Here is a 27,557-nt window from a genome sequence, read left to right as displayed (position 1 = left end):
AGGATCCTAGTTTCTTGATGCACCCGTGTTTTCTTATTTCCATACCTCTTTTGCAAAACTGTAATTTGTTACTGTTACCTAGTCAAACCGCCCGACTCTGTGTGTGTGTGTGGAGAATAAAAAGTTAAGATTTGACAAGGCTTAAGAAATTTATCGGTAAGAATGACCGAAGGACAGCAGAAAGGAAAAGTAGATGCATAGATTATAAGAAAAGCTTGGTAATGTAGAGAAACAAATGAATTGGGTTTAGAAGTGAATAATGCAAGATTACAAGTATCACAGTAACTCTGCTTATTTTTTGTTTTAGATCCTCATAAAACCTTTGTGCAGACCACAGTTCCTGAAAAGATTTCAATATCCGAGGCAGTAAAACATCCAGAAGCTAATGTAATTGGGAAAAAATATTTTTATTTCTTAAATTGTGTTAAGTTGCTTTTAATATCAAGACCCTAGTAGCTGCAGGTGGGCTCCAGCTCTTGGGGGCACAGCTGACCACTCAGACTAGGTTTGATGTGTATTCGTGTGTGTGACCCTGTATGTGTGTGTTTCTGTTGGGGACGAAGGATTCTAAGGAGGATCCACCGGGGCCAGCACTAGGGAGAGGCAAGCAAAGTGCTTGACTCAGGTGCAGAATCTAAGGGAGTGGCAAAAAACTGGGATTAGGATGAGGCTGAATGAGGTTAGACCAGGTCAGATCCTGTCTTTCTTGAAGATATTGATATTTTTTCCCATCACGGAAGTTTTGCATTAATTTTGATTGTTTAAAGTATTGCATTGAAATAGTATTTCAAGTATTTATCTTGATTACTGAGTTTTCTGGGCCCCGCCCCTCATCCTAGGCCTGCTCCTAGGCCTGCGGATTTGCCTGCAGCTACTTACCTCAACTTTCAGTTAATCAGGGAAGAGCTGAAAGTGATCAGTGAGTGAAAGTGAGAAAGATAGGAGACAGTCTGAGTCAGCTTTTCAAGTTAGGAGACAAGTTAGGAGACAGTCTGAGTCAGCTTTTCAGCCATAGCATGGAGGGGGACAGTTTTCTCGGTGTTGTGTTTAGAGGCCTCTAGATACCAATTAAATAAGCTTCCCACTCACTTTGCCTAGTTGTTACACTTTTTTTTTTCCCAATTGCATGTGGAGATAAACTAATTTGGGAATGTCAAAAGTTCTTCATTTTGGCCAGTGTAATTTTAAATCATCTTGGGTAAAATGGACCCATTTAGACAGATATTTACAGGATAAGGGTCCACAGGTGTTAAACATAGGGCCAGCTGGTGTTACTTCTTTGATTGTGGCAGTGGATTTTAACCTGGCACTTGAAAATTTGCTTGCAATTTTGGAATCAAAAGGTATTTCTGGTAGTTGTGCATTCAGCTAGACGTTTGGGCAGAAAGACTGCTGATACACAGAGTAGAAAACCATTACAGTGCCTGCTAAAATTCTTACATCTTCTTCCTCTGAATTTTTCTTAATCCCCCAAATGTGTTATGCGACCTTCTTTGGTACTGTAGGAGGAAACCATTTATTTTTTTTGCCTAGCTGTTAGTATGTGCTGGTTGATATTTGACTTTCCACCATTTTTGATGTTTAGTGAACAACTGCAAGCTGCACAAAGAGCTTCAAAAGGACTTTTTCCTCAGTTGAGGAGTTTCTACTGTTAGCAAATTCATTACAAAATTTGCACTTGCCTTTTGACATTTTGGGGTTTAAATATACACATATAAAAATATAGGTAGTAGTTCCAAAACATTTCAAAAAGAATTGAAAATATTGAATTTGAAAATCTTGCAGCTGTGTCAGTGAAACTCGCGCGTTCCAACTCATAACTAATCATAAATGAGCTGAACTGTTGAAAAGATTGTGAACCTGTGAACAAACTATAAACTGAACTTGATATGTTATTTTAAAAAATGGGGAACTTCCAATTTGCCTGTAAGGGCCAGTTGTAAACACAGTCTTTCTGAAGAAAGCCAGAGTTAATGTTATCTAAGGTTTTGGGAAGCCTGGTGTCAGGGAGCCATGGGCTTTCAGAAGTGAGAGTGTTAGTGGCAGGCTTTCAGCTGTGTTAGTTCAGTTAGTACAGGAAGACTACTTGTTGGCCTTCTCACTTTCAGAGTCCTCATCAGTGCAGTGTCAGAGGAGGGAGGCACTTACTCCTATCTAGAAGCTGTGGCTGTCACTGATTGACTGACTTTCAGAAACTTTGGGCTGTCATTGATTTACTAACTTGCAGAAGCTAGTTATTTGAGTGTGGCTCTTCTAGCCACATGCCATTGGTAGTTTGATAGGGATTGCACTGAATCTGTAGATTGCCTTGGGTAGTATGGTCATTTTAACAATATTAATTCCTCGAATCCATGAACACAGTATATCTTTCCATCTGTTTGTGTCATCTTCAGTTTCTCTCATCAGTGTCTTATGGTTTTCTGAGTACAGGTCTTTTACCTCCTTGGTTACATTTATTCCTAAGTATTTTATTCTTTTTGATGCAATTGTAAATTGGATTGTTTTCTTAATTTTTATTTCTGATAGTTTATTGTCAGTGTATAGAATGCAACAGATTTCTGTATATCAGTTTTGTATCCTGCAACTTTACTGAATTCACTTATTAGTTCTAATAGTTTTTTGGTGGCCTCTTGACGATATTCTCTATATAGTATCATGTTGTATGGAACAGTGACTTTTGTAGTTCTACCATTTCAATTTGATTTTCTTTTATTTATTTTTTGTCTGATTACTCTGGCTAGGCTTTCCAGTACTATGTTGAATAAAAGTGATGAGAGTGAGGATCCTTGTTTTTTTCCTGGTCTGAGAGGAAAAGCTTTCAGTTTTTCACCATTGAGTATGTTAGCTTTGGGCTTGTCAGATATGGACTTTATTATGTTGAGGTATCATAAGTGATGTTGAGTTTTGTCAAAAGCTTTTTCTGCATCTATTAGGATGATCATATGATTTTTACTCTTGAATTTGTTAATGTGGTGTATCACAATATTTGATTTGTAGATATTGAGATATCCTTGACATAAATCCAATTTGATCATGGTGTATGGTCCTTCGAATATATTGTTTAATTTGGTTTGCTAATATTTTGTTGAGGATTTTTGCCTCTATGTTCATCAGTGATGTTGTCCTATAATTTTTTTGTGTGTGTGTGATGTCTTTGTCTGGTTTTGGTATCAGGCTGATGTTGGCTTCATAGAATAAGTTAGGGAGTGTTCCTTCCTCTTTAATTTTTGGGAATAGTTTGAGAAGGACAAGTGTTAACTCTTCTTTTAATGTTTGGTAGGATTCATCTGTGAAGCTATCTGGCCCTGGACTTTTGTTTGTTGGGACTTTATTTAAATTACTGATTCAGTTCATTATAATTCTGTTCATATTTTGTATTTCTTCTTGATTTAGTCTTGATAGATTGTACATGTATAAGAATTTATCCATTTCTTCTGGATTGTCCATTTTATTGGTGCATAATTGTTCACAGTACTCTCATGATTTTTTGTAGCTCTGGTGTGTTTGTTATAACTTCTTTTTTATTTCTGATTTTATATGGGCCCTCATTCTTCTTGATGAGTGTGGCTAAAGTTTTATTGATTTTATTTATCTTTTCAAAGCACCAGCTCTTAGTTTCATTGATTTTTTTTTTTAAGTCTCTATGTCATCTATTTCTGCTCTGATCTTTTTGTTATCTTTCCTTCTACTAACTTTGGGTTTTGTTTGTTTTTCTTTTTGTAGATTCTTTAGGTGTAAGGTTAGGTTGTTTATTTGAGATTTTGTTTCCTGAGATAGGCTTGTATCCCTGGAAACTTCCCTCTTAGAACTGCTTTTGCTGCATTCCATAGAATTTGGATCACTTTGTTTCCATTTTCATTTGTCTCCAGGTATTTTTTGATTTCCTATTTGATTTCCGCAGTGACACATCATTTGTTTAGTAGCATATTGTTCAGACTCTACGTGTTTGTGTTTTTTGCAGTTTTTTTCTAGTTTTGATTTCTAGTCTCATACCTCTGTGGTTGGGAAAAGAAATGCTTGATGTGATTTCAATTTTCTCAAATTCACTGAGACTTGTTTTGGGCATAATATGTGATCTATTCTGGAGAATGTTTCAAGTGCATTTGAAAAGAGTGTGTATTCTTTTGCTTTGGATGTAATGTTCTGTAAGTATCTCTGAAGTGCATTTTGTAATGTGTCATTTAAGGCCAGTGTTTCCTTATTAATTTTGTGTCTGTATTATTTGTCCACTGATGTAAGCGGAGTGTTAAAAACCTTACTGTTATTGTGTTACTCTCAATTCTTCCTTTTGTGTTTGTTAGTATTTGCTTTATGCATTTAGGTGCTCCTGTGCTGAGTGCATATATACTTACAATTGTTATATCTTCTTGTTGGCTTGATCCTTTTATCATCTGTGCCGTTGGACTGTTTTTCCTATTTTGACCCATATTCCACTGCCTTAATTACCATAGCTTTATTAGAAGTCTTAATATAAGTTAGTATAGGTACTCCTACTTTTCTTTGAAAACTTTAAAGGTGTCATTCCATTGCCTTCTGGTGTCCATTGTTTCAGTCGTAGAGTTACACATTATTTATTTATTTTTAAAATTTAATTTAATTTATTTATTTTTTATACAGCAGGTTCTTATTAGTTATCTATTTTATACATATTGGTGTATATATGTCAATCCCAGTCTCCCAGTTCATCCCACCACCACCCGCCCCCCACCACTTTCCCCCCTTGGTGTCCATACATTTGTTCTCTACATCTGTCTCTATTTCTGCCTTGCAAACTGGTTCACCTGTACCATTTTTCTAGATTCCACATATATGCATTACTATACAAAATTTGTTTTTCTCTTTCTGACTTACTTCACTCTGTATGACAGTCTGTAGATCCATCCACACATAATTTATTAAGAATTATTTTGAAAGTAATGGGTTATTTTTCTCTTACTGATTTTTGAGTATGTTCTCTTTGTCTTTTGTTTTAAATGTTTGAGCATGACATGCCTAGGTTTACTTTCTTTGTTTTCATCCTGATTTGGAATAATAGAATATTTTGAGACTGTGGGTTGACATCTTTCATAAGCTTTGAAAATATCAGCCATGAATTTTTAAAATGTCATTTCTTTCCTAGTCTTATCTTTATCATATTTTTTGGACTATAATTACATGAGTGTTAGACATTTTTAATTGGTCACATTTCTCTTGTTTTCTTTTTCATATTTTTCTCTCTGTGTTTCAATCTGGATTATTTTCTACTGACCTATATTCCTGTCACCAATCTTATCCCCTGCTATGTCTAATATTCTCTTATACCCTTTTATTGAATTTTTAATAACAGATATTGATTTTTTTCTTCTGTAAAATCAGAAATTTCTTTCTGATTTTAATTCCTTTATTAAAGATTCTATATCTGTACTGAAATTCTCCATCTTCTCATTTTAATCATGGTCATTTTATAGATATTACTGTGGCTTTGTTATTATTCTCTATTTTTTATTTGTTTTTTAAAAAATTTGATCCTGTTCTTTAGCATTTGTTGTAATTTTTTAATGGAAAAAATGGTGTATTCATTTACTAGAGCTCCCATAACAAAGAAACATGAACAATGTGGCTTAAACAACAGAAACTTACTGTCTCATAGTTTTGGAGGCTAGAAGTCCAAGATCAAGGTGTTCGCAGGGTTGTTTTTTTTTTTTTTTTTTGCAGTATGCGGGCCTCTCACTGTTGTGGCCTCTCCCGTTGCAGAGCACAGGCTCCAAACGCACAGGCTCAGCGGCCATGGCTCACGGGCCCAGCCGCTCCGCGGCATGTGGGATCTTCCCGGACCGGGGCACGAACCCGTGTCCCCTGCATTGGCAGGCTGATTCTCAACCACTGTGCCTCCAGGGAAGCCCAGGGTTGGTTCTTTTAGGGACTATGAGGGGTGGATCTGCTCCAGGCCTCTATCGTTAGCTTATAGATAGATGTCTTCGTATGAATCTTCACGTGGGATTCTCCTGTTGTGTATGTCTGTGTCCAAATTTACTTTCTTTGTTTTTTACAAGGATACCGCTCACATTGGATTAGGGCCCACACTAATGACCTCTCCTTAACTTGATTACCACTGTAAAAGCCCTGTCTCTGAATAAGGTCACATTCTGAGGTACTGAGGTTAGGAATTCACATGTAAATTTGGCTGGAGGGGGACACAGTTCCAAACAGTTGGATGCTGTGTATGAAAAGTTGTAGAAGCTCTGGATGATGTCTTTTTTGAGTTTTTTTCTCCTGTCAGTTTTGTACATTTCTTGTTAATTCCATCCTAGTTTTGTTGTTGTTTTGCTTTGTAAGACGTGGATTTTAAATTTTATTGGTGCTATCATATTCCCCTTTATTTTTCATCATATTAATAAGAAGCTATTTTTAGAGGGTGCAATTTTCAGTTCCCCTCAAGATTCCACTTAGACTTCTTTGTAGAGTGCCATTCAAATGATTCTTCTCAGAACATTTATCTGCTGCAATGAATCTTGCTCTGTTCTAATAGAAAGTTAAAGAACTGAAAACTTTTAAGTGGCTATTCCTCTTGCTAAAATAAGTTTTTTAAATTAACCAAATAAATAATTTAATGAATCTTATATTTTCTGTTGTCTTCTAGAGGGTTCTCTAGACATGTCTCTGCCCTTCCTCTATCCTCTCCTACCTTCTATTCCAGAGGAATTTCATTGCTTGCATTCGATAAACAAAGTACAATGGTACTTATTGTGTTATCTTGCTAGAGGTATAGTAGATTTCTTGTAGCTCTATCTTTTAGGAGTGTCTCTTCCAATGAGCAGGTAAATTTACTTCCCAGGAGGGCTGGGAGTAAGCAAGCAAAGGTTTCTCTCAAGTGAGGTGGGCATCTTGGCATTTGCCTTGGGCATGGTGAATTGGTGGTGTGTGTCTAAGCCAAAAGATAATTATCAGCAAGCTTGTCCCTCAGATATGTAATGGTGAATAGGAGGCAATTCAATTCAGAATCCTGAAGATTCCAGTATCCACATGGGAAGGGAAGCACATATGATAGTTATATATTATTATTAATTTTGTCAATTTTAAGAGCATAACTTGAAGAAAACATTTTTTGCATATGTTATTTACAAGTGTTATTGAAATTTTTTTGGATGCTCATGTACAGGTTGCTTACATCATTACAATAGAAGGAAAACCATATTTTATCCATCTCAAAAAGCAGTAAGTAATTATTATCTTTTCAAATTTTAATTTTTTGGTTTCTTGATTTTTAAAAATAATTACAAATAGGATTATTTCAATTCAAATGCATATTTGATACATATATACATTTGATACCTATTGTATATCAGTTACTGGGTAAAGTCGTAGGAGTACAAAAGGCAATAAAACATGGGCACAGGTAAATAATTTATAATATAGAAAGATATATTCAAACACATCGATAGAGAAATGGAGAATTGTTTTATAATGCGTTATTAAGATAAATGTGTAGATAGTATTCTTTGGAAATCAGAGAAGGCTTTTTGGAAAGAGATGACTTGAGCGAAGATAGTTAGCTCTGTGAAGAAGTGGGGTAGTGTTGGACATTCTGTTTCAAGGAAATCATGTGCAGGTGTGAGACAGACTGGATTTTTGTGGTGTGCAAAAAGTAGTGTGAATGACTGAAGGACACATTTATTGAGGATAGAAGTAAAACATTTTGGAAAAGTAGGGAGGAGCCGGACTGTAGAAGATCTAGAATGCCATGATAAGGGTATTAGAAGCCAAAATGTTTTTAAAGCATGTACTTATATAGGTCCGTTGAGTCTTTATAGGCTGTTTCTGAGGGGGTAAAAGTGGAGGTAAGGTGTCTAATTGTATGATTATATAATAGTTTAGGTGAGTGATGATAGTGGCTTGAACAATGATCATAGCACTGGAAAGAAAAATTCAGTAAACCCTGAGGATAGATTTGGTAGAATGATTGGGAAACAGTGAGGAATCTTGGATAATTTAGTTGTTGCTTAAGAAAATTGGTAGGTTATAGTGTAATAAAACGAGGGATATTAATGAAGGAGATATTTATGTGAGGAAGGGATGAGTTTGGTTTGCATTGCTTATAAGGTATTCAAGTGGAGTTTTTTTCCCTTAGGTATATGAATGTAGGAATTTGAATCTAAGGAGAGATTGGCAATAGGGATATAGGTTTAGCAGTAATCAATAGTTTGGTGTAATTGTTTTTAAATGAGAGCTTACAGAGTGCTTACAAATATACTGGTGGCTAAAGACGGAATCCTGGGAAAGACCAATATTTCTCTTTTCGGTTCTGCCAAAGGAGATCAAGCTAGAAGGGTCAGGCAGGTAGGACGAGAAGCAGAAGAGTGATGTGTGATGTACATTAAGTGATTAGAGGGAGTGGTCACAGTTTTCAAAATGATGCTAGAAGTCCAGTGCAATGATCATTTTAAAACTGTCTTTCGGATTTGACATTCTGGTGGTTAGGAATCTTTTCCAGAGCAGTTCAGGGTGAGTAAGAATTGACAAAGCAAAGAAACTGTGTGTAGACCACTCTTTTGGTAAAATCTGTTGAGAATTGAAAATATGTAGGGAATAGCTAGAGGAGGACACAGGGCCAAGGGAGACTTATTTAGGATGATAATGACTTGACAGTAAACTTTTCAATAGTGTTAAGATAAAAACCAGTAGAGAGGGAGAGTTTGAAATTGCAGTACCAATAAAGTATGTATCTTCAATACATGGCACAGAGTAGGATGCATAGCACAAGTGTTTGCTTTGAACAAAAGAAGTAGTCATTCTCTGGGAATAAATATAAGGAGTGAGGATGGGTACAGGTGATCTGATGAGGTGACATGGAAGTTATTGAGATGATTGACAGGAGTCGTGTCAAGTTTCTGAATACTTACTGAGGAGAATGAAAGAAAATTCAGACCAAGATTATTGGGAAGAATTGGTACTTAGTTAAGCTTAGTGAATATGAGTTTGTAGTGATGCTCAAAAATCTTTCAAAATTCTGTCTTAACCCTACATTTTAATTGTGAGATTCAAGTTTAAAATCTGGAATTAATGAGCAATAATGACAGAGAATTGAAAGTTCTTTGTTGGAAATTGAGACCTATGTTATTTCGCTATTTGATATTTCTAGCAATTTAGGTCGTTCATTATCATGCATTTTAGTATTATGTGTCACTATAATTAAAATGCCTCCCTCTGCCCCTAATTTATTGTAAATGACAAGCATTGGGGCAATAGGATATGCTAAGATAATTGGCATTACTTTAAATTTTTCCCTCATAAGGAAAATTTGTATTATGAAGAATAATTTTTCTATGTCTTCTGTTCACAATTTGACCATGTTTTGGTGATTTCTGCCTAGGTCATCTTTATCTTCAGCTTCTGTTGTTTATTCTTATGACAAAGATGACACCCAACATTCTCAGCCTTTGTCAGCTCAGGTAGGACTTAGGTATTTTGTTACAGATTTCTTATTCTGGATTTTTTAAAAAAATACAAATATTATGAAAGTTTAGAATATTATTTTACACATTCACTGAAATCGAATAATGTGGACTAGTTCTTATTTCTACCTGGCACAACTTCACTGGGTAATGGCCCCTCATATTAAAGTACTAAGGTAATGAAAGTAAAAAGTATAAGTGAGATATCTGGGATGCCCATTTCAAAAAGAACTTATCCATTTGTTTTTCTCTGTGTATTTTTTTTCAGATGGATTGCAATTATCATGGATATGTTGCAGGTTTTCCAAATTCTCTTGTATCACTCAACATTTGTTCAGGACTCAGGTTGTAGCCTGTTTAAAGACATTCCATTTGCCAGTACTAGATCTTGCTAGTCTATAAGTTGATCCTTTATGTATCTTTTCTAGTTCTACGGTCACCTTTGTTATTTCAATTCCCAAAGGTGTGAACCAGAATTACTGATAAAATAAAGTGTGTCACCCTGGCAGCATCCATTCCAGATGGGAGGCTACTTGTTGATTCTAACAGGATATGCTGCTTGAGGCTTTGAGCAATCTTGAGTGTAGGAGGTGCTGATTGGGTCTCTCCATACTAATCTAGTTTTCCAAATTCTTTGTTTTTACTCGTGTCTTAATTTCCTAGAGTGGTTGACAGTGTGGAATGCCTGAGTCTGACAGGTACTTTGGCTCTGCTCATAGTCTTTCTTAGGCAAATAGCACCTTTAACTCAGCCACACAAATAAATGATTTAAGATGCGAAGTGTCAGAGGAGAGGTAGAGATTTCAAAGAGAAGAAAGGGACCTAAGACTAAGGAAAAGAGTGCCCATGGCTCCTAAAGTTTGGCTTAGAAAATCAACACCCTAGGTAGAGGTCTTAACCCATTTAAGCACATGGATGCATGTCACTAACCTGCTTTCTTTAAAATAATCAAAATATTTTATTAGAATATTTGTAATAAAAAGCCATACATATCCTGTGTTATTACTGGTCCAGTTCTGGAGCAATACCTCAAAGAATAAAGAGATAAATAGAAAAATTAAGTGACTTTAAATGTAAAAAAAATTTTGGCCAACATCAACATTTCTCATAGTTTCAGTAGAATCATATCAGATTTGTTTTGATTATTTTAATATTCAGGGGAATATTGCAGTTTAAAAACATCTCATATGGAATTGAACCAATGGAAGCTGTATCAGGATTCGTGCATATGATTCATGAAGAAAAAAATGATATAACTAATATTCCTCTGTTATGGGAAAATGACACTTATATCTATGATAGCTCACAGTATCAAGTCAGAAAAAGTTCAGAAGTAAGTGTGGACTGTTTAATTTTAAATTTTTCGGTATAATTTTATGAAAAGAAAAATACTTTCAGAGCAAAATTTGGTGATATGCAAATTTTAAATTTGTTTTACTTTTTCATGATGGCTCTGCATGACTTTTCAAATGGATGGAGAATGAAATTAAGTTCTTTGTTATGCTTGTTATTAGATGAAAGTTTAGCAAAAACTTAGGTAATTAATCTTGGAAACAGATATGTGAATATAAGATTAAACAAAGCAAAAAACTAATTTTCTTATGTGGGCATTTGGATAATTAATGTAAATTGTTCCTTTTCCTCAATTATTCTCGTAATTTAGGTGAAAATAATATGTGATCTAGATTTCTAAATGAGTCTTTGTTAATGCGAGAATTCAGAAATGAATAATATCTGTGGCTTACATAAGGTACATGTAAAGCAAACTGATGAATTCTTCCTCCACAAAGACCTGTAAGCTGCCATAAATAACTTTCCTGCCTCTAGTGAACTGCCCATGATTGTAAACTTTAGTAATATTTTTCTAAACTACATTGTCAAAAGTAGTTTCTAATAATTGGTTGCAGAAAATCTGCACACATGGAAGATTACTATGAAAAATTATCACAAGGCTAAGGAAAGGAAACTTTTATGTTATAAACTTAATATTTCTAATTTCAGCTTCTGCAAAAATTGAAATATACCTGGGTTCTTGTATAGCTTGGAGTCTCATTGAAAATTCTTATTAATCACAGGCATGCTTTGGACTGGAATTTTCCGAATAGTACATAAATTTCATAGTTGAAAATCACCTTAATATTTAATCAGTATCAACTCGTCTCTCAGTTTATCTCTGAACATAATTTCAATAGAAGGCAAATTTTTGGAAATTTCTCAAGACTCATGTTGTATGTTTTTCAGAGACCTGGCTATTTCAAGTTATTCCCCCGATATCTTGGTATGTATATTGTTGTGGACAAAAATCTGGTAGGTTTTTTTTTTTTGCATTGTTATTTTTAAATGATTTAACAGTCGTCTTTAACCTGATTTCAAGGATATAATAAAAATTTTAAAACCATTTTTTGATAAAAGTTTATTTTTCTTTTGCAATGAATGAATTCTTAAAAATTATGAATACACCAAGTTTTTGTTAATTCATTTATTTTGTATTCTGGGCTCTCTAATTGCTTCTGTAAAGTGAACTAACTTTTCATTTTCTGAAGCTTGCCAGCTATTTTTCGTTTTTTCAAAAGGACTGCATCCTCAGTGGAAGCATAGATTAGAACTCCTCCAAACCCTACCCCCGCATACAATAATATCTAATTGCCTCAGCCTAATTGGAAGGGTAGTCTACAAAACAAATATGCCACTCCTTCTAAGCAAAGGGAGAAAACAAGTTATCTGTTTTGTTCTAGCTAAGTTCTAGGGGAACAAGTTATGTTTTGTTCTCCTAAGTTCAAGGTAAATGAAATGACAGAAAATGAACAAAATTCTCATTGAGCACGCATGACTGTACTTCAGGTCTTGTATAGGTTTGGGTTTTGAATTTATACAGCATAGGCAATTAGTAGTTTCTTAGCTATGAGGCTACATTTGTCCCAGGTTGGTAGAGCTGAGGGCAACTGATGGAAGCAAGTAGTATTTCTCTCTGGAGGAATGCAACTTCAAGCTGGATTCCTACAGATTAATATCAGCCATATATGAGCTCAAAATCCATAAGAGACTTAGCCACCATGTGCAAGGGTTAGCAAAACAGAAACTCATAGATTAGACCCACAAAATTTTGAGATATTAAAATTTTAAATATGTTATAAAATAAAGATATTTTTTCCCATAAGGAAGTCATTGGTTCTGAAGAGGTGAATATGAGGCAGGGAAGCTGAGCTAACTCTTGGCAGAGGTGACAGAAATTGAAGTGTATGACTCATTAAAGAGTTGCTAGGTTTTTTAGTGTGGCTAAGCTGACCCAGTACAAAGTCAACACATGCACTAAAATCACATTCTTACAAAATTACAAAGCAATTAGAAGTAGGGAAGCAGGATTTTAAGCATAATCAACAAAAGGAAAGCAATAAAGGGAAGGAAAAACGTACATTAAACATTTGTTTCATAAATGTGGAACAAATTAAAAGCTAATTAAGATAAAATATTTCAACTCAAATATGTAAGTAATTATATTAGATGTAGAGGGACTAAGTCCTGCAGTTAAAATCCAAAGATAAAGTTTAATTTAAAGCAAAGACAGAGTATGATGTAAGACACACACACACACACACACACACACACACACACACGTACGTACATACTCGCTCTGCTTACAACTGATGTCAAAAATACATGTCATGAAAGTAAAAGATTATAAAAATATACCATAAAAATATTCTAAAAACCTTTTTAGCTAGATTAATATCAGACAAAGTAGACTTTAAGATAAGTGTAAGTTATCTCTTACTGTGTAGCATACCACTCCAAAATTTAGTGGCCTAAACCAATAACCATTTATTTATTTGGTTGGGAGCCCAGAGATGTTTTTGGACTTTTATCAATCTCAGACCCTTTTTATCTAATCTGGTGGCCTTTTATTGATACAGTATCTTAAAACCTTTGTAGTCTTCTTTCTCTTCTCTTCTCTTCTCTTTTTTTTTCTTTTTACAGGATTACTTTTTAACCACCTGTTTTTCCTCACACAGAAAATGTTCTTTACTAAGATTTCAAAGGCATAGAAATACAGCTTAAAAGGTTTCAACAACTTTTTTTTTTTTTTTTTTGTGGTTCCTGGGCCTCTCACTGTTGTGGCCTCTCCTGTTGCGGAGCACAGACTCCGGATGCGCATGCTCAGCGGCCATGGCCCACGGGCCCAGCTGCTCCGCGGCATGCGGGATCATCCTGGACCGGGGCATGAACCCGTGTCCCCTGCATCGGCAGGCCGACTCTCAACCACTGCGCCACCAGGGAAGCCCCTGAACAACTTCTTTTAAACAAAATATACGTTGCTATGTGGTTACCAGTGGCAGGTATGAGGATTAACTGCGACCTTTGTGAAGCCCAGTGGGGAGCTTGCAGAAGAAGTTCTCCTAGTGCCTTTTCTTGAAATAGCCCACCAGTGTGAAATCACCTATTTCTTGAATTGTTTTCTAATGAAGGAGTACAGAGTATTATGTTTTCTTAGCGTAATGTCCTAAAGTTTTATCCATGTTGTAGCATGTGACAGACAGCATGCCCTTCTTTTTTAAGGCTGCATAATATCCCATTGTGTGCCTATACAATATTTTCTTTACCCAGTCACCTATTAATGGACCTTTGAGTTTCTTCCACCTTTTGGCTATTGTGAATAATGATGCAAGGAACATGAATGTGTCAATATTTCTTTGGGATCTTTCTTTTTTAAATGTTTGATAGAATTTTTTAGTGGATCTACCTGGTCCTGGATTTTACTTTATTATGTGGTTTTTGATTGCTGATTCATTTTCATTACTTACTCATTATTGATCTAGTAATATCTTTAATATTTTTGTGTATTTCAGTCTTGGTAGGTTAGGTTTCTAGGAATTTATGTTTTTTATGTTATCTAATTAGCATATAATTATTCATAGTAGTCTCTTAATCCTTTTTATTTTTGTGATATCAGTTGTAATGTCCTCATTTCATTTCTAATTTTAGTCATTTGTATCTTCTGTTTTAAAAAATTTTTTTATTTTATACTGAAGTATAGTTAATTTACAATGTTGTGTTAGTTTCAGGTGTACAGCCAAGTGATTCAGTTATACATATACATGTATCTATTCGTTTTCAGATTCTTTTCCTATATAGGTTATTACAAGATACTGAATATAACTCCCTGTGCTATGCAGTAGGTCCTTATTATCTACTTTATATATAGTAGTGTGTGTATGTTAATTCCAAACCCCTAATTTATCCCTCCCCACCTTTCCCTTTTGGTAACCATAAGTTTGTTTTCCCTTTTGGTAACCATAAGTTTGTTTTCTAAGTCTATGATTCTGGTTCTGTTTTTTAAATAAGTTCATTGGTACCATTTTTTTTAGATTCCACATATGTGTGTTATCATATATTTGTGTTTCTCTGTCTGACTTACTTCACTTAGAATAACAATTTCCTGGTCTATCCATGTTGCTGCAAAGGGCATTATTTCATTCTTTTTATGGCTGAGTAATACTGCATTGCATATATGTACCACGTCATCTTTATCCATTCATCTGTGGATGGACACTTAGGTTGCTTCCATGTCCTGGCTATTGTAAATAGAGCTGCAATGATCATTGTGGTGCATGTATCTTTTTGAATTATGGTTTTCTCTGGATATATACGCCCAGGAGTGGGATTGCTGGATCATATGTTAGCTCTCTTTTTAGTTTTTTAAGGAACCTCCATATGTTCTCCATAGTGGCTGTACCAATTTACATTCCCACCAATGATGTAGGAGGGTTCCCTTTTCTCCACACCCTCTTCAGCATTTATTGTTTGTAGATTTTTTGATGATGGCCATTCTGACTGGTGTGAGGTGATACCTCGTAGTTTTGATTTACATTTCTCTAATAATTAGCGATGTTGGGCATCTTTTCATGTACCTTTTGGCCATCTGTATGTCTTCTTTGGAGAAATGTCTATTTAGATCTTCTGCCCATTTTTGATTGTGTTGTTTATTGTTTTGATATTGAAGTGTGAAGTGTTTGTATATTTTGGAGATTAATATCTTGTCGGTAGCATCATTTGCAAAAATTTCCTCCCATTCTGTGGGCTGTCTTCATTTTGTTGATAGTTTCCTTTGCTGTGCAAAAGCTTTTAAGTTTAATTAGGTCCCAATTGTTTATTTTTGTTTTTATTTTCATTACTCTAGGAAGTGGATCAAAAAAGATCTTGCTGCTATTTATGTCAAAGAGTGTTCTGCCTGTGTTTTCCTCTTACATTTTAGGTCTTTAATCGATTTTGAGTTTATTTTGCTGTATGGTGTTAGGGAGTGTTCTTATTTCATTCTTTTACACGTGGCTGTCCATGTTTCCCAGCACCACTTATTGAACAGGCTGTCTTTTCTCCATTGTATAGTCTTGCCTTCTTTGTTGTTAATTAATTGACCATAGGTGTGTGGGTTTATTTCTGGGCTTTCTATCCTGTTCCATTGATCAGTATTTCTATTTTTGTGCCAGTACCATACTCTTTCGATTAGTATAGCTTTGTAGCATAGTATGAAGTCAGGGCGCCTGATTCCTCTAGCCCCATTTTTGTTTCTCAGTATTGATTTGACTATTCAGGGTTTTTTGTGTTTCCATACACATTTTAAGATTTTTTGTTCTAGATCTGCCGAAAATGCCATTGGTAATTTGATAGGGATTGCATTAAATATGTAGATTGCCTTGGGTAGTATAGTCATTTTGACAATATTGATTCTTCCAATCCAAGAACATGGTATATCATTCCATCTGTTTGTGTCATCTTTGATTTTTTTCTTCAGCATCTTATAGTTTTCAGACTACAGGTCTTTTGCCTTTTTAGGTAGTTTTATACCTAGGTATTTTCTTCTTTTTAATGAGATGGTAAATGGGATTGTTTCCTTAACTTCTCTTTCTGATCTTTTGTTGTTAGTGTATGGAAATGCAATAGATTTCTGTGTCTTAGTTTTGTATCCTGCAACTTTACCACATTCATTGATGAGCTGTATTAGTATTCTGTTAGCATCGTTAGGATTTTCTATGTATAGTATCATGTCATCTGGAAACAGTGACAGTTTTACTTCTTCTTTTCCTGTTATGATTCCTTTTTGTTTCTTTTTCTTCTCTGATTCCCACGGCTAGGACTTCTGCAACTATTTTGAATAAAAATGGCAAGAGTGGACATCCTTGCCTTGTTCCTGGTCTTAGAGGAGATGCTTTCAGTTTTTCACTGTTGAGAATTATGTCTGCTGTGGGTTTGTCATATATGGCCTTTATTATGTTGAGGTAGGTTCCCTCTATGCCCACTTTCTGGAGGGTTTTTGATCATAAATGAGTGTTGAATTTTGTCAAAAGCTTTCTCTGCCTCTATTGAGATGATCTTATGGTTTTTATTCTTCACTTTGTTGATGTGGTGTATAACACTGATTGATTTGTGGATATTGGAGAATCCTTACATCCCCGAGATAAATCCCACTTGACCATGGTGTATGATCCTTTTAATGTATTGTTGGATTTGGTTTGCTGGTGTTTTGTTGAGGATTTTTGCATCTATGTTCATCAGTGACATTGGCCTGTAATTTTCTTTTTTTGTGGTATCTTTGTCTGATTTTGGTGTCAGGGTGATTATGGCCTCATGGAATGAGTTTCAGAGTATTCATCCCTCTGCAATTTTTTGGGAATATTTTCAGGAGGATAGGTGTTAACTCTGATAGAATTTGCCTGTGAAGCCATCTAGTCCTGGACTTTTGTCTGTTGGGAGTTTTTAAATTACAGTTTCAATTTCGGTACTTGTGATTGGTCTGTTCATGTTTTCTATTTCTTCCTGTTTCAGTCTTAGAAGGTGGTACCTTTCTAAGAATTTGCCTATTTCTTCCAGGTTGTCCACTATAGGGATATATACTTGTTTTTAGTAGTCTGTTATGATCCTTTGTATTTCTGTGTTGTCATTTGTCACTTCTCCTTTTTCATTTCTAATTTTATGGATTTGAGCCCTCTCCTTTTTTTTCCTCATGAGTATGGCTAAAGCTTTATCAATGTTGTTTATCTTTTCAAAGAACCAGCTTTTAATTTCATTGATCTTTTATTGTTTTCTTCTTCTCCATTTCATTTATTTCTCCCTTGATCTTTGTGATTTCGTTCCTCCTACTAACTCTGGGTTTTGTTTGTTCTTCTTTCTCTAGTTGCTTTAGGTGTACAGTTAGGTTGTTTACTTGCGATGTTTCTTGCTCCCTGAGGTAAGATAGTATTGCTATAAATTTGTCTCTTAGAACTGCTTTTGCTCTGTCCCATAGGTTTTGGATCATCGTGTTTTCATTTTCATTTGTCTCTAGGTATTTTTTGATTTCATCTTTGATTTCTTCAACGATCCATTGGTTGTTTAGTAAAATATTGTTTAGCCTCCACGTGTTTGTGTTTTTTGCAGTTTTTTTCTTGTAGTTGATTTCTAATCTCATAGTGTTGTATTCAGAAAAGATGTTTGATATGGTTTCAGTTTTCTTAAATTTACTGAGACTTGCCTTATGGCCCAACATGTGACCTATCCTCAAGAATGTTCCATGTGCACTTGAGAAGAATGTGTATTTGCTGCTTGTCGATGGAACACTGTATAGATATCAATTAAGTCCACCTGATCTAATGTGTCGCTTAAGGGCTGTGTTTCCTCATTGATTTTCTATCTGGATGATCCCTCCATTGATGTAACTGGGGTGTTAAAGTCCCCCACTATTATTGTGTTACTATCAATTTCTCCTTTTATATCTTTTAACATTTGCCTTATATATTGAGGTGCTTCTGTGTTGTGTGCATATATATATATATATGTACAATTGTTATATCTTTCTTTTGGATTGATCCCTTGATCATTATGTAGTGTCCTTCTTTGTCTCCTGTAACAGTCTTTATTTTAAAGTCTATTTTGTCTGATATGAGTATTGCTATTGCAGCTTCCTTTTGATTTCCATCTGCATGGAATACCTTTTTCCATCCCCTCACTTTCAGTCTGTACAGGTTTCTGGATCTGAAGTGAGTCTCTTGTAAACAGCATATACATGGGTCTTGTTTTTGTATCTGTTCAGCCAGTCTGTGTCATTTGGTTGGAGCATTTAATTCATTTACATTTAAGATAATTACCGATATGTATGTTTTTATTGCTATTTTAAAAATTGTTTTTATCAAGCCTTGTGGCTTGATATGATTTTAATTTTCTTACATTTATTGGGACTTGTTTTGTTTCTCAACATATGGTCTGTCCTTGAGAAAGTTCCATGTGCACTTGAGAAGAATGTGTATTCTGATGCATTTAGATGGGATGTTCTGTACGAATCTATCAATCCATCTTGTCTAATGTTTCATTTAAGGCCACTGTTTCTTTGTTGACTTTAGGTCTGTTAATAATTGCTTTATATATTTTGGTTCTCCTATGTTTGGTACATACATATTAATAACTGTTATGTGTTCTTGATGAATTGTTCCTTTTATCATTATATACTGTCCATTTTTGTCTCTTGTTACTTTTTTTGGCTTGAAGTCTATTTTGTCTGTTATGAGTATGGCTACACTCATTTTCTTTTGGCTGCCATTGGCTTGGAGTGTCATATTCCATCCCTTCACTTTGAGCCTATGTTTGTCTTCAGAGCTAAGATGTGTTTTCTGGAGGCAGCATATTATTGGGTCTTGTTTCTTAATCCATTCAGCCACTCTGTGTCTTTTGGTTGGTAAATTCAGTCCATTTACATTCAGGGAGATTATTGATAAATGAGGTCTTCATAATGCTGCTTTTGTTTTCTGGTTGCTCTGTATCTCCATTGTTTCTTTTTTCTTGTGTTTCTGTCTGTCATTTTGGTTTGGTGGTCTTCCATGATGTTTTTCTCAGTTTCCTCTTTTTTTGTGTTTTATGTCTCTGTTCTAGATTTATATTTCATTGTTATCATGAAGTTTGTATAAAACATCTCTTAGGTAAAATAGTTCTTTTTCTGCTGGTAGCATCTTATCTTCATTTGCCTGTATGAGTTCCATTCTTTTCCTCTTTCCGTTTTGTGTTTGTTATCTCAAATTATCTATCCCTTTTTATGTAGTGAGTTTGTTACCAAATTGAATTAGCTATAGTAATTTTTCTACTCCACCCAGCTGCCTTTAACCTTTATTCTATGAAGTGCTTAACAACCAATTCTAATACAGAGTTGTAATTTTTTTTTTTTTTTTGCGGTACTCGGGCCTCTCACTGTTGTGGCCTCTCCCGTTGCGGAGCACAGGCTCCGGATGCGCAGGCTCAGCGGCCGTGGCTCACGGGCCCAGCCGCTCCGTGGCATGTGGGATCTTCCTGGACCGGGGCATGAACCCGTGTCCCCTGCATCGGCAGGCAGACTCTCAACCACTGTGCCACCAGGGAAGCCCAGGTGGATGTGTATTAATCAGAAGAGGCTAGGTTATGCTTTCATAAGAAACACTCCCCAAATCTTAGTGGCTAAACAGTTTAAGTTTCATTCATTCAATCAATGTCAACCATGCTCCTGGTTGACTCTCCAGGGCAGCAGTCTTCCATGTGTTGGCTCAGCACTAGAGAATGCTTAGATTTTTTGGCACTTCTAGATTGATAGTTTCTTTTCCAATTGCTGAACTGATAGAAGTTCAGACTAGAGAGACATGAGCTACAATAAGGAAATACTTCTCAGGAGGGGCATGCATCACTTTTGCCCTCATTGCATTGGCCAAAGTGAATGACCTGCCCATGCCTACCTTTAAAAGAAGGGCTCCTGAGTTAGAAGAGAACTGAATATTGGCAAATACAGATAATACCTGTCGCAGAGGATAGTATAAAAACTAAGCGGAGAGGAAATTCATATTCTTGAAATAATTTGATATTAGAAAAATAAGGAAAAATACTTGATATTTGATAAGTTAATGATAAACAGAAACATTAAAATGGATAAGTAAATTCACAAACTGTTGAAAAGGCAAATGAGTAGGTAGAAAGTGTAATTAAGCAAAAAGGAAGAAAACATGTTATGGTGTGAAAAGGGTTAAGATGGTATAACTGTGTCCTTGGGGGAGATTAAAACAAACAAACAAATGCAGATTTCATGAATTCTCCATTGGAGATAAGAATTTAAATCAAATCATCTCATTGTACACTTTAAAGTTAACACAATCTTATATGTCAATTATATTTCAAAAAACTGGAAATAAAAATAATTTGAATGGGTCAGTTGCCAGTGTTAAGTATAGATAGTTTTAAAGGAGAGTTTTAAAAAATGTTTCAGGAAGATATAATTCATAAGCTAATACAATTCTAGGATGTAGAAAAAACAAGCAACTTAAGTTTAGGTAGTGCTTTAATATTTAGTAAGCAACATTCATTTGCTCAGTTATGACAAAGGATGCATGCATGCACACATGACCAACAGGCCCATCGTTCTGAAAGCTACAAACTTCTAAACAAAATATTATACTAATTTTGATAGTATATTAATAGAATGTAATGTTTTGATCAAACAGTATAATGATGGTTTAATATTAAGTAAAGTGTTAATGAAATGTATTCCATCAGTAGGTCAAAAGACAAAAGTCATTATCATTTTGGGTATACTTCAAAAAGTCTTTGGATAAAAATTCAACTTCATTTTTAACAAAAGTTTTATAAGTAGGAAGATTTATAAGTAGGTGTTTCTCAACATGATCTGGAATACTCATCTTAAACTGAACACCACTTAATGGTGAAATATTTGAGATTTTCCAGTGAAAAATCAGGAGCAAATCTCACATTCCTGATATCACCATTGTTTTTTAATATTGTCCTGGCATTTTTAAGCAGTTAGAAATAGAAAGAGCTTATTGGAATAAAGAAGCATGAGTAACATGAGTTAACGTGGTGATATCAGAGGATGTAACCTAACACAGTATCCATGATCACTTCAAAGAGTGAACCTTTTATTACAGATTTTTCCCTCTTTATGCATATATTTTTTGGTTTGTGATTATATGTATTATTTTAGAAATAAGTATATTTTGAAATAACATTTTAAAAATTTATGATTCAATTTTTATAAATAAATAATGCTACAAGTGCATTAAACATTATTTAAAATCATGTTATTAAATATTTTTATTTATCTCATATAGATAAAGTTATACATTTAATTAATTTATTTAAATAAATTATTATTTATACATTTACATGTACAAATGTAAATATGCATTTCCTGGATTTCAGTTGGAATGTAGTCCTCTGGCTAGTTTAGTATATAGCATATTATAGATATAAAGGTTATGTGGTATATTAATGGTATCCACTATTTTTTGATAATAATTTATCTTTTTCAGTTTGATTACATGGGCTCTGATGTAAAAGTTGTAACACAAAAGGTTATTCAGATCATTGGCTTTGTTAACAGTGTAAGTATTTTAAAACTATTTTTTAAATGTATTCTGTAAGATTATAGGTAATATGAATTGATATATATACTATTTTGCTGTGCTGTTGAAGAGTTTCTACATTCAAAATATTGAATTAAATGTCTTAAATATACCTTTACAAAAATTTAATATAATGTTCAAAGTTATTTTAAAAATGTCATTTATTTTCTCCACTTAGATGCTTACCCAGTTAAAACTGACTGTTAGAATATCTTCCATAGAGATTTGGTCAAACAAAAACAAAATTTCTACTACAAGACATCCTAATCATATATTATATAGACTTTTAGAATGGAAATACGAATTTCTCTCCCAACCTCATCATACTGCATACTTATTTGCGTGAGTATAGTATTTCATATTTGTATAAAGAAATAACCCAAAATGATTTTATATGTTAATTATGAAAAACAAGCATTTACTTAATGTATACTGAGTTCTGTAAATTTGGTAGACACCATGGGATGGGAAAAAAATGTAGGTTAACGTCTTTGTCCTCAAGTAGCTAATGTGAGATAAGACTTAAAATCTTTTATCAAATGACATAAAATTACCTGAAAGAAGTAAAATTACATAAAAGTTTTGAAATAACTAAAGGAGGTTAATTATGAGTGATACAATTTTTTGATGTCTCTTGGCTAATAAACTTTTACTACCTGTTATCTCTACATTCTTGTGTCTGATCTGATTATCAATACCACTGAAATGTAATTATGAGGAAAATTTTTATTTTTTTAGCTTCCAGAAAACTCCTACTTTTATAGGAGCCACATATCCTGCAAAAATATGTGATAAGAATTTTGCTGGAGGAGTTGCTTTGGTATGTAATTACTATCAAATTTGCTCTTATTATTTTCATGTTTCAAAATTTCCTAAATATTTTAAAGCAGGAATATATATACATATTACTTAGTTTATTCTTCCTTTAATAGTATTTTTATTACTAATTAAGAGTATAAAAATTAAATTGTATATAATTGCTTTAAAAATCAGAATATTTATAAAGTCAACTGATCATAATTTCATATTGTTTTAAAAAACATTTGACCTTTGTAAGTCTGTTTAATTGTTTTGAGCAGTGGTATGCTTGCATCAATAGTTATTATATAATCAGTGTGATTTTAATGTTAATTATTAAACATATTTTCCTCAAAATTAATAAAAATAAACAACAATAAAAATAAATATCAAAATATTAAATAAATATCAAATAAAAAATAAATATAAAAAAATAAAATCAGTATTTTCCTCAAAATTAATAATTGGTATACATTCATGTACTTTTTGTTAAGTGACGTTCATTGTATTATTGTTTCAGGTAACTTTTATTATTGCATTCAATTCTTTATTATGTTTGCGAGGAGCAGACTGTTGTAGGAAGGAACAGCCATCAAATATTCATAATCTACTGTTTTCTGGAAAATGGGAATGAGCTTTTTCTACAGAGTTACGTTCTTTTTACAACAAGCTATATAAAAAGTAGCAAGGGGAGCGAACTTGACAGTGCTTCAGAAAAATAAGGCTACACTATGATTTTTATACTGACCCATTTGTATATTTAGTTGACTTTTAGTAGTATGTACAGTGATTCAAATTGCCATTGACAGGTTAGACAGAATTAAAATCTGTACTGGTGTGTACTTGCTACCATTAGTATAAAAGACATATTGATTGATTAAATAAATCTAAAACAATTTCTAGGGGTTATTTGTCACCGTGGCTAAAGAAGAATCAGATATTCCCTAGGAATTTGTTTTATTCTCAGTCCTTGCTGTCGGTCTCCTTTCAGCCAAAGCCTCAGGAAAGACTGTCAGCAATTGTCCAGGTCTTTGTCACTATTGTGAATCCTCTTGAAAACAATGTTTCTTTGCTGAGAACTAATGTTTAGATCATGTGTGTGTGTGAAGAAAATAAAGCAGATGATAGGAACTATTGAATATAAGTGGTTAGTATGTGTTTTCCTGGTGCCATTCTTCAGACTTTAAGTTTGATTGGAATTTTTGTAATAAAAATTTGTAAAGGAAAAATATATGAGTTAAGGAAGAATGCTATAAAAAGCCAGTATAAAATTAAAATACAAATATCAATATAAAAATACATTTTTTGTTTATTCCAACAACAAAGAGTATGAAGATTAAATTTTAAAATGATAGACACCAATCATAATAGTCTAAAATTTGTTTTTTAGGTTAAGAATCAATTCCTTGAATATGGTAGCTTTGTTAAATATTTTGAAATCAGGTAGTTAAAGCTATCCAACCTTGTGCTTTGTCAATACTATGTATGTCTATGTATAACTTTGCATTTTCATATAGATTTTAGAATCAGGTTGTCTAGTTCTGCACATACACAAAAGCTTACTTAGGTTTTGATTGGGATGGTGTGTAATTTATGAATCAATTAGGGGAGAATTGATATCTTAATAATGTTGGATCTTGCAGCCCACCGACATGATATACCTCTCCATTAATTCAGGTCTTTTAAAAATTCTCTGTGGAGGTTTAATACATATACTGCTAAAATTATTCTTAGGTATTTTATATGCTCTGGTGCTATTGCAACGGGTCTTGATCATTTAAGTTCATCTTCCAGTTTCTCACTGCTAGTGTATATCAATATATGGCCAGTTTTTATATATATTTTTGTAAATATCCAGTAACCTTGCTGAACTTACATTATGAGATTGTTGATCTAAAACAAATAGACTGCCAGATTTCTCCAGAAATGATGGGTTTACTCAGAATCAGCAGAGAATTATGATTCGGGGTCTGCAACCATGTTGAGCCAGGTGCAGATCCTCTCATGGCAAGGGAAACAACACTTTTCTAAAGGAAAGTTGAAAGTTGAAAGGAAAAAGAAAGTTGAAGGGAGCTGTAGTAAACAAAGTATCCATGACTTTTTATTGGCTGAGTCCTTGCCAGGAAAGAAGAAAAGTCTTTCTTTTTCCTGTTGGGTTCTGCTATCCTCCTGGCTGTGAGAGTTCCCCTTCTGGTAGCCTGACTCTAATTGAGTTTTCTGTTTATTATTTTTTACAAGACCCACTCTTTTTTCCAGTTTTACTGAGATACAACTGATATATAGCATTGCATAAGTTTAAGGTGTACAATGTAATGATTTGATATATGTATATGTTGCAGAATGATTGCCACAATAAGGTTATATATATATATTTGATAATCCATCTTCTCACATGGTTACCATTTGTGTGTGTGTGTTGAGAAACTTTAAGACCTACTCTTTTAGCAGCTTTCAAATATTCAATACAGTATTGTTAACTATAGTTACATTGTGTCCCCAGGTTAGAAATTTGTACCATTTGACCACTTTCACTCATTCCCAACCCCAACTCTCATCCTGGCAACCACCAATCTGTTCTCTGTTTCTATGAGTTCAGTTGTTTTAGATTCCACCTACTGAGATCATGTAGTATTTGTCTTTCTCTGTCTGACTTATTTCACTTAGAGTAATGCCCTCTGACTTCATCCATGTTGTGTCAACTGACAGGATTTCCTTCTTCTTTTATGACTGAATAATATTCATATATACATTATTATTAAACACACACATCTCACAATTTATCTGTTCCTTAGTGGACACTTAGGTTGTTTCCATATCTTGGCTGTTGTGAATAATCTGCAGTGAACATGGGGTGCAAAGACCTATTTGAGACAGTGATTTCATTTCCTCAGATATATACTTAGAAGTGGAATTGCTGATTCATATGATAGTTCTATATTTAATTTTTTCCAGGAAACTCCACACTGTTTTCTATAGTGTTTGTACCGATTTACATTCCCACCAGCAGTGCACATGGGTTCCATTCTCTCCACATCCTTGCCGGCATTTGTTATCTCTTATCTTTTTGATGGTAGCCATTCTAACAGGTGTGAGGTGATCTCACTTGTGGTTTTGATTTGCATTTCTCTGATGATTAGTGATGTTGAGCACCTTTTCATGTACCTGTTGGCCATTTGAATATCCTCTTTGGAGAAATGTCTGTTTAGGTCCTCTGACCATTTCTTAATAAGATAATTTAGTTTTTGCTAGTGAGTTATATGACTTCTTAATATACTTTGGATATTAACCTCTTACCATATATATAGTCTGTAAATATTTTCTACCATTCTGTAGTTGCCTTTTCATTTTGATCAGTTCTTTTGCTGTGCAGAACACTTATACTGTTGTAGTCCCACTTGTTTATTTTTGCCTTTGTGGTTTTGTTGTCATAGTTATAAAATCATTGCCAAGACCAATGTCAAGGAGATTTCTCACTGTTTTCTTCCAAGAATTTTATGATTTCACTTCTTACATATAGGTGTTTAGTCCATGTTGAGTTAATTTTTGTGAATAGTGTAATACAAGGGTCAAGTTCATTATTTGCATGTGAATATCCAGTTTTCCCAACACTTGCTTTTATGCCAGGACCATACTTTTTGATTACTATAGCCTTTTAATATAGGTTGAAAACAGGAACTGTGATGCTTCCAGCTTTGTTTTTCTTTCTCAGGATTGCTTTGGCCGCTTGGAGCCTTTTGTGGTTTCAAACAAATTTTAAGATTGTTTTCTGTATTTTTATGAAAAAATGTCATTAGAATTTTGAGAGGGATTGCATTGAATCTATAGATGGCTTTGGATAATATGCATATTTTAACAATATTAATTTGTCCTGTCCATGGACATGGGATATCTTTCCATTTATTTGTGTCCTTTTCAATTTCTTTTTCTTTCTCTTTCTTTCTTTCTTTCTTTCTTTCTCTCTCTCTTTCTTTCTTTCCTTTCTTTCTCTCTCTCTCTTTCTCTCTCTCCTTTCTTTCTCTCTCTCTCTCTCTCTCTCTTTCCTTCTTTCTCTCTTTCTCTTTCTTTCTCTCTTTCTCTCTTTCTTTCTTTTTCTTTTTCTTCTTCCTTCCTTCCTTCTTTTCTTTTCTTTTCTTTTCTTTTCTTTTCTTTTCTTTTCTTTTCTTTTCTGTCCCTCACAGCTCGTGGGATCTTAGTTTCCTGACCAGGGATTAAACCCAGGCCCCCTGTAGTGGAAGCACAGAGTCCTAACCACTGGACCACCAGATAATTCCCTCTTTTTCACTTTCTTTCATCACAGTCTTATAGTTTTCTTTGTGCAAATCTTTCCCTTCCTTGGTTAAATTTATTACTGATATTTTGTTGTTTTATTGCTGTTGTAAATGGGATTGATTTCTTCAGTTATATTCTGTTAATTCATTGTTAATATATCAAAACACAACTCAGTTTGTAGATTGGTATTGTATTGTGAAACTTTATTAAATTTGTTTATTCTAATAGCTTTTTTGTGAAGTCTTTAGGATTTTCTCCATAAAAGAGTATGTCATCAGCATACAGAAATAATTTTACTTCTTCCTTTCTAATTTGGTTGCCTTTTATACCCTTTTCTTTCCTGGTTGCTCTGGCTAACTATGTTGAATAGAAATGGTGAGAGTGGGCACCCTTGTCTTGATCTTTATCTTAGAGGAAAAGATTTACCTTTCACCTTTGAGTATGATGTTAGCCATAGGTTTGTTGTATATGATCTTTATTATGTTGAGGTACATTCCTTCTATTCCCAATGTTTATCATGAAGGGATGTTGAAATTTGTCAAATGCTTTTTTGGCATCTGTTGAGATGATCATATGATTCTCTTCTTTCATTCTATTCATGTGGTGCCTCATATTCATTTATTTTTATATGTTGAACCATTTTTGCATTGCTGGGATGCAT

General features: G+C 34.1%; 1 protein-coding gene across 11 annotated transcripts in view; it reads left to right on the top strand.

Moving 5' to 3' along the window:
* LOC309795809 (disintegrin and metalloproteinase domain-containing protein 5-like) overlaps window positions 1–27,557 on the top strand; it is a 136,767-nt gene that overhangs the window by 489 nt on the left and 108,721 nt on the right. For 6 of the 11 annotated variants that reach the window (XM_082608582.1, XM_082608576.1, XM_082608579.1 and 3 more), the window contains exons 2-10: window positions 308–387; window positions 7,139–7,194; window positions 9,350–9,428; window positions 9,700–9,776; window positions 10,590–10,764; window positions 11,673–11,738; window positions 21,737–21,808; window positions 22,008–22,171; window positions 22,568–22,649. In XM_082608582.1, coding sequence (XP_082464708.1) covers window positions 308–387; window positions 7,139–7,194; window positions 9,350–9,428; window positions 9,700–9,776; window positions 10,590–10,764; window positions 11,673–11,738; window positions 21,737–21,808; window positions 22,008–22,171; window positions 22,568–22,649 — 851 coding nt within the window. The remainder of the gene's footprint in view (window positions 1–307; window positions 388–7,138; window positions 7,195–9,349; window positions 9,429–9,699; window positions 9,777–10,589; window positions 10,765–11,672; window positions 11,739–21,736; window positions 21,809–22,007; window positions 22,172–22,567; window positions 22,650–27,557) is intronic. The other 5 variants (XM_082608575.1, XM_082608578.1, XM_082608580.1 and 2 more) reach the window with 5 other exon arrangements.

Source organism: Mesoplodon mirus (assembly GCF_964341445.2).
Source record: "Mesoplodon mirus genome assembly, chromosome: 20".
Lineage (NCBI taxonomy): Eukaryota > Metazoa > Chordata > Mammalia > Artiodactyla > Ziphiidae > Mesoplodon > Mesoplodon mirus.
This window is presented reverse-complemented; position numbering and strand designations above follow the sequence as displayed.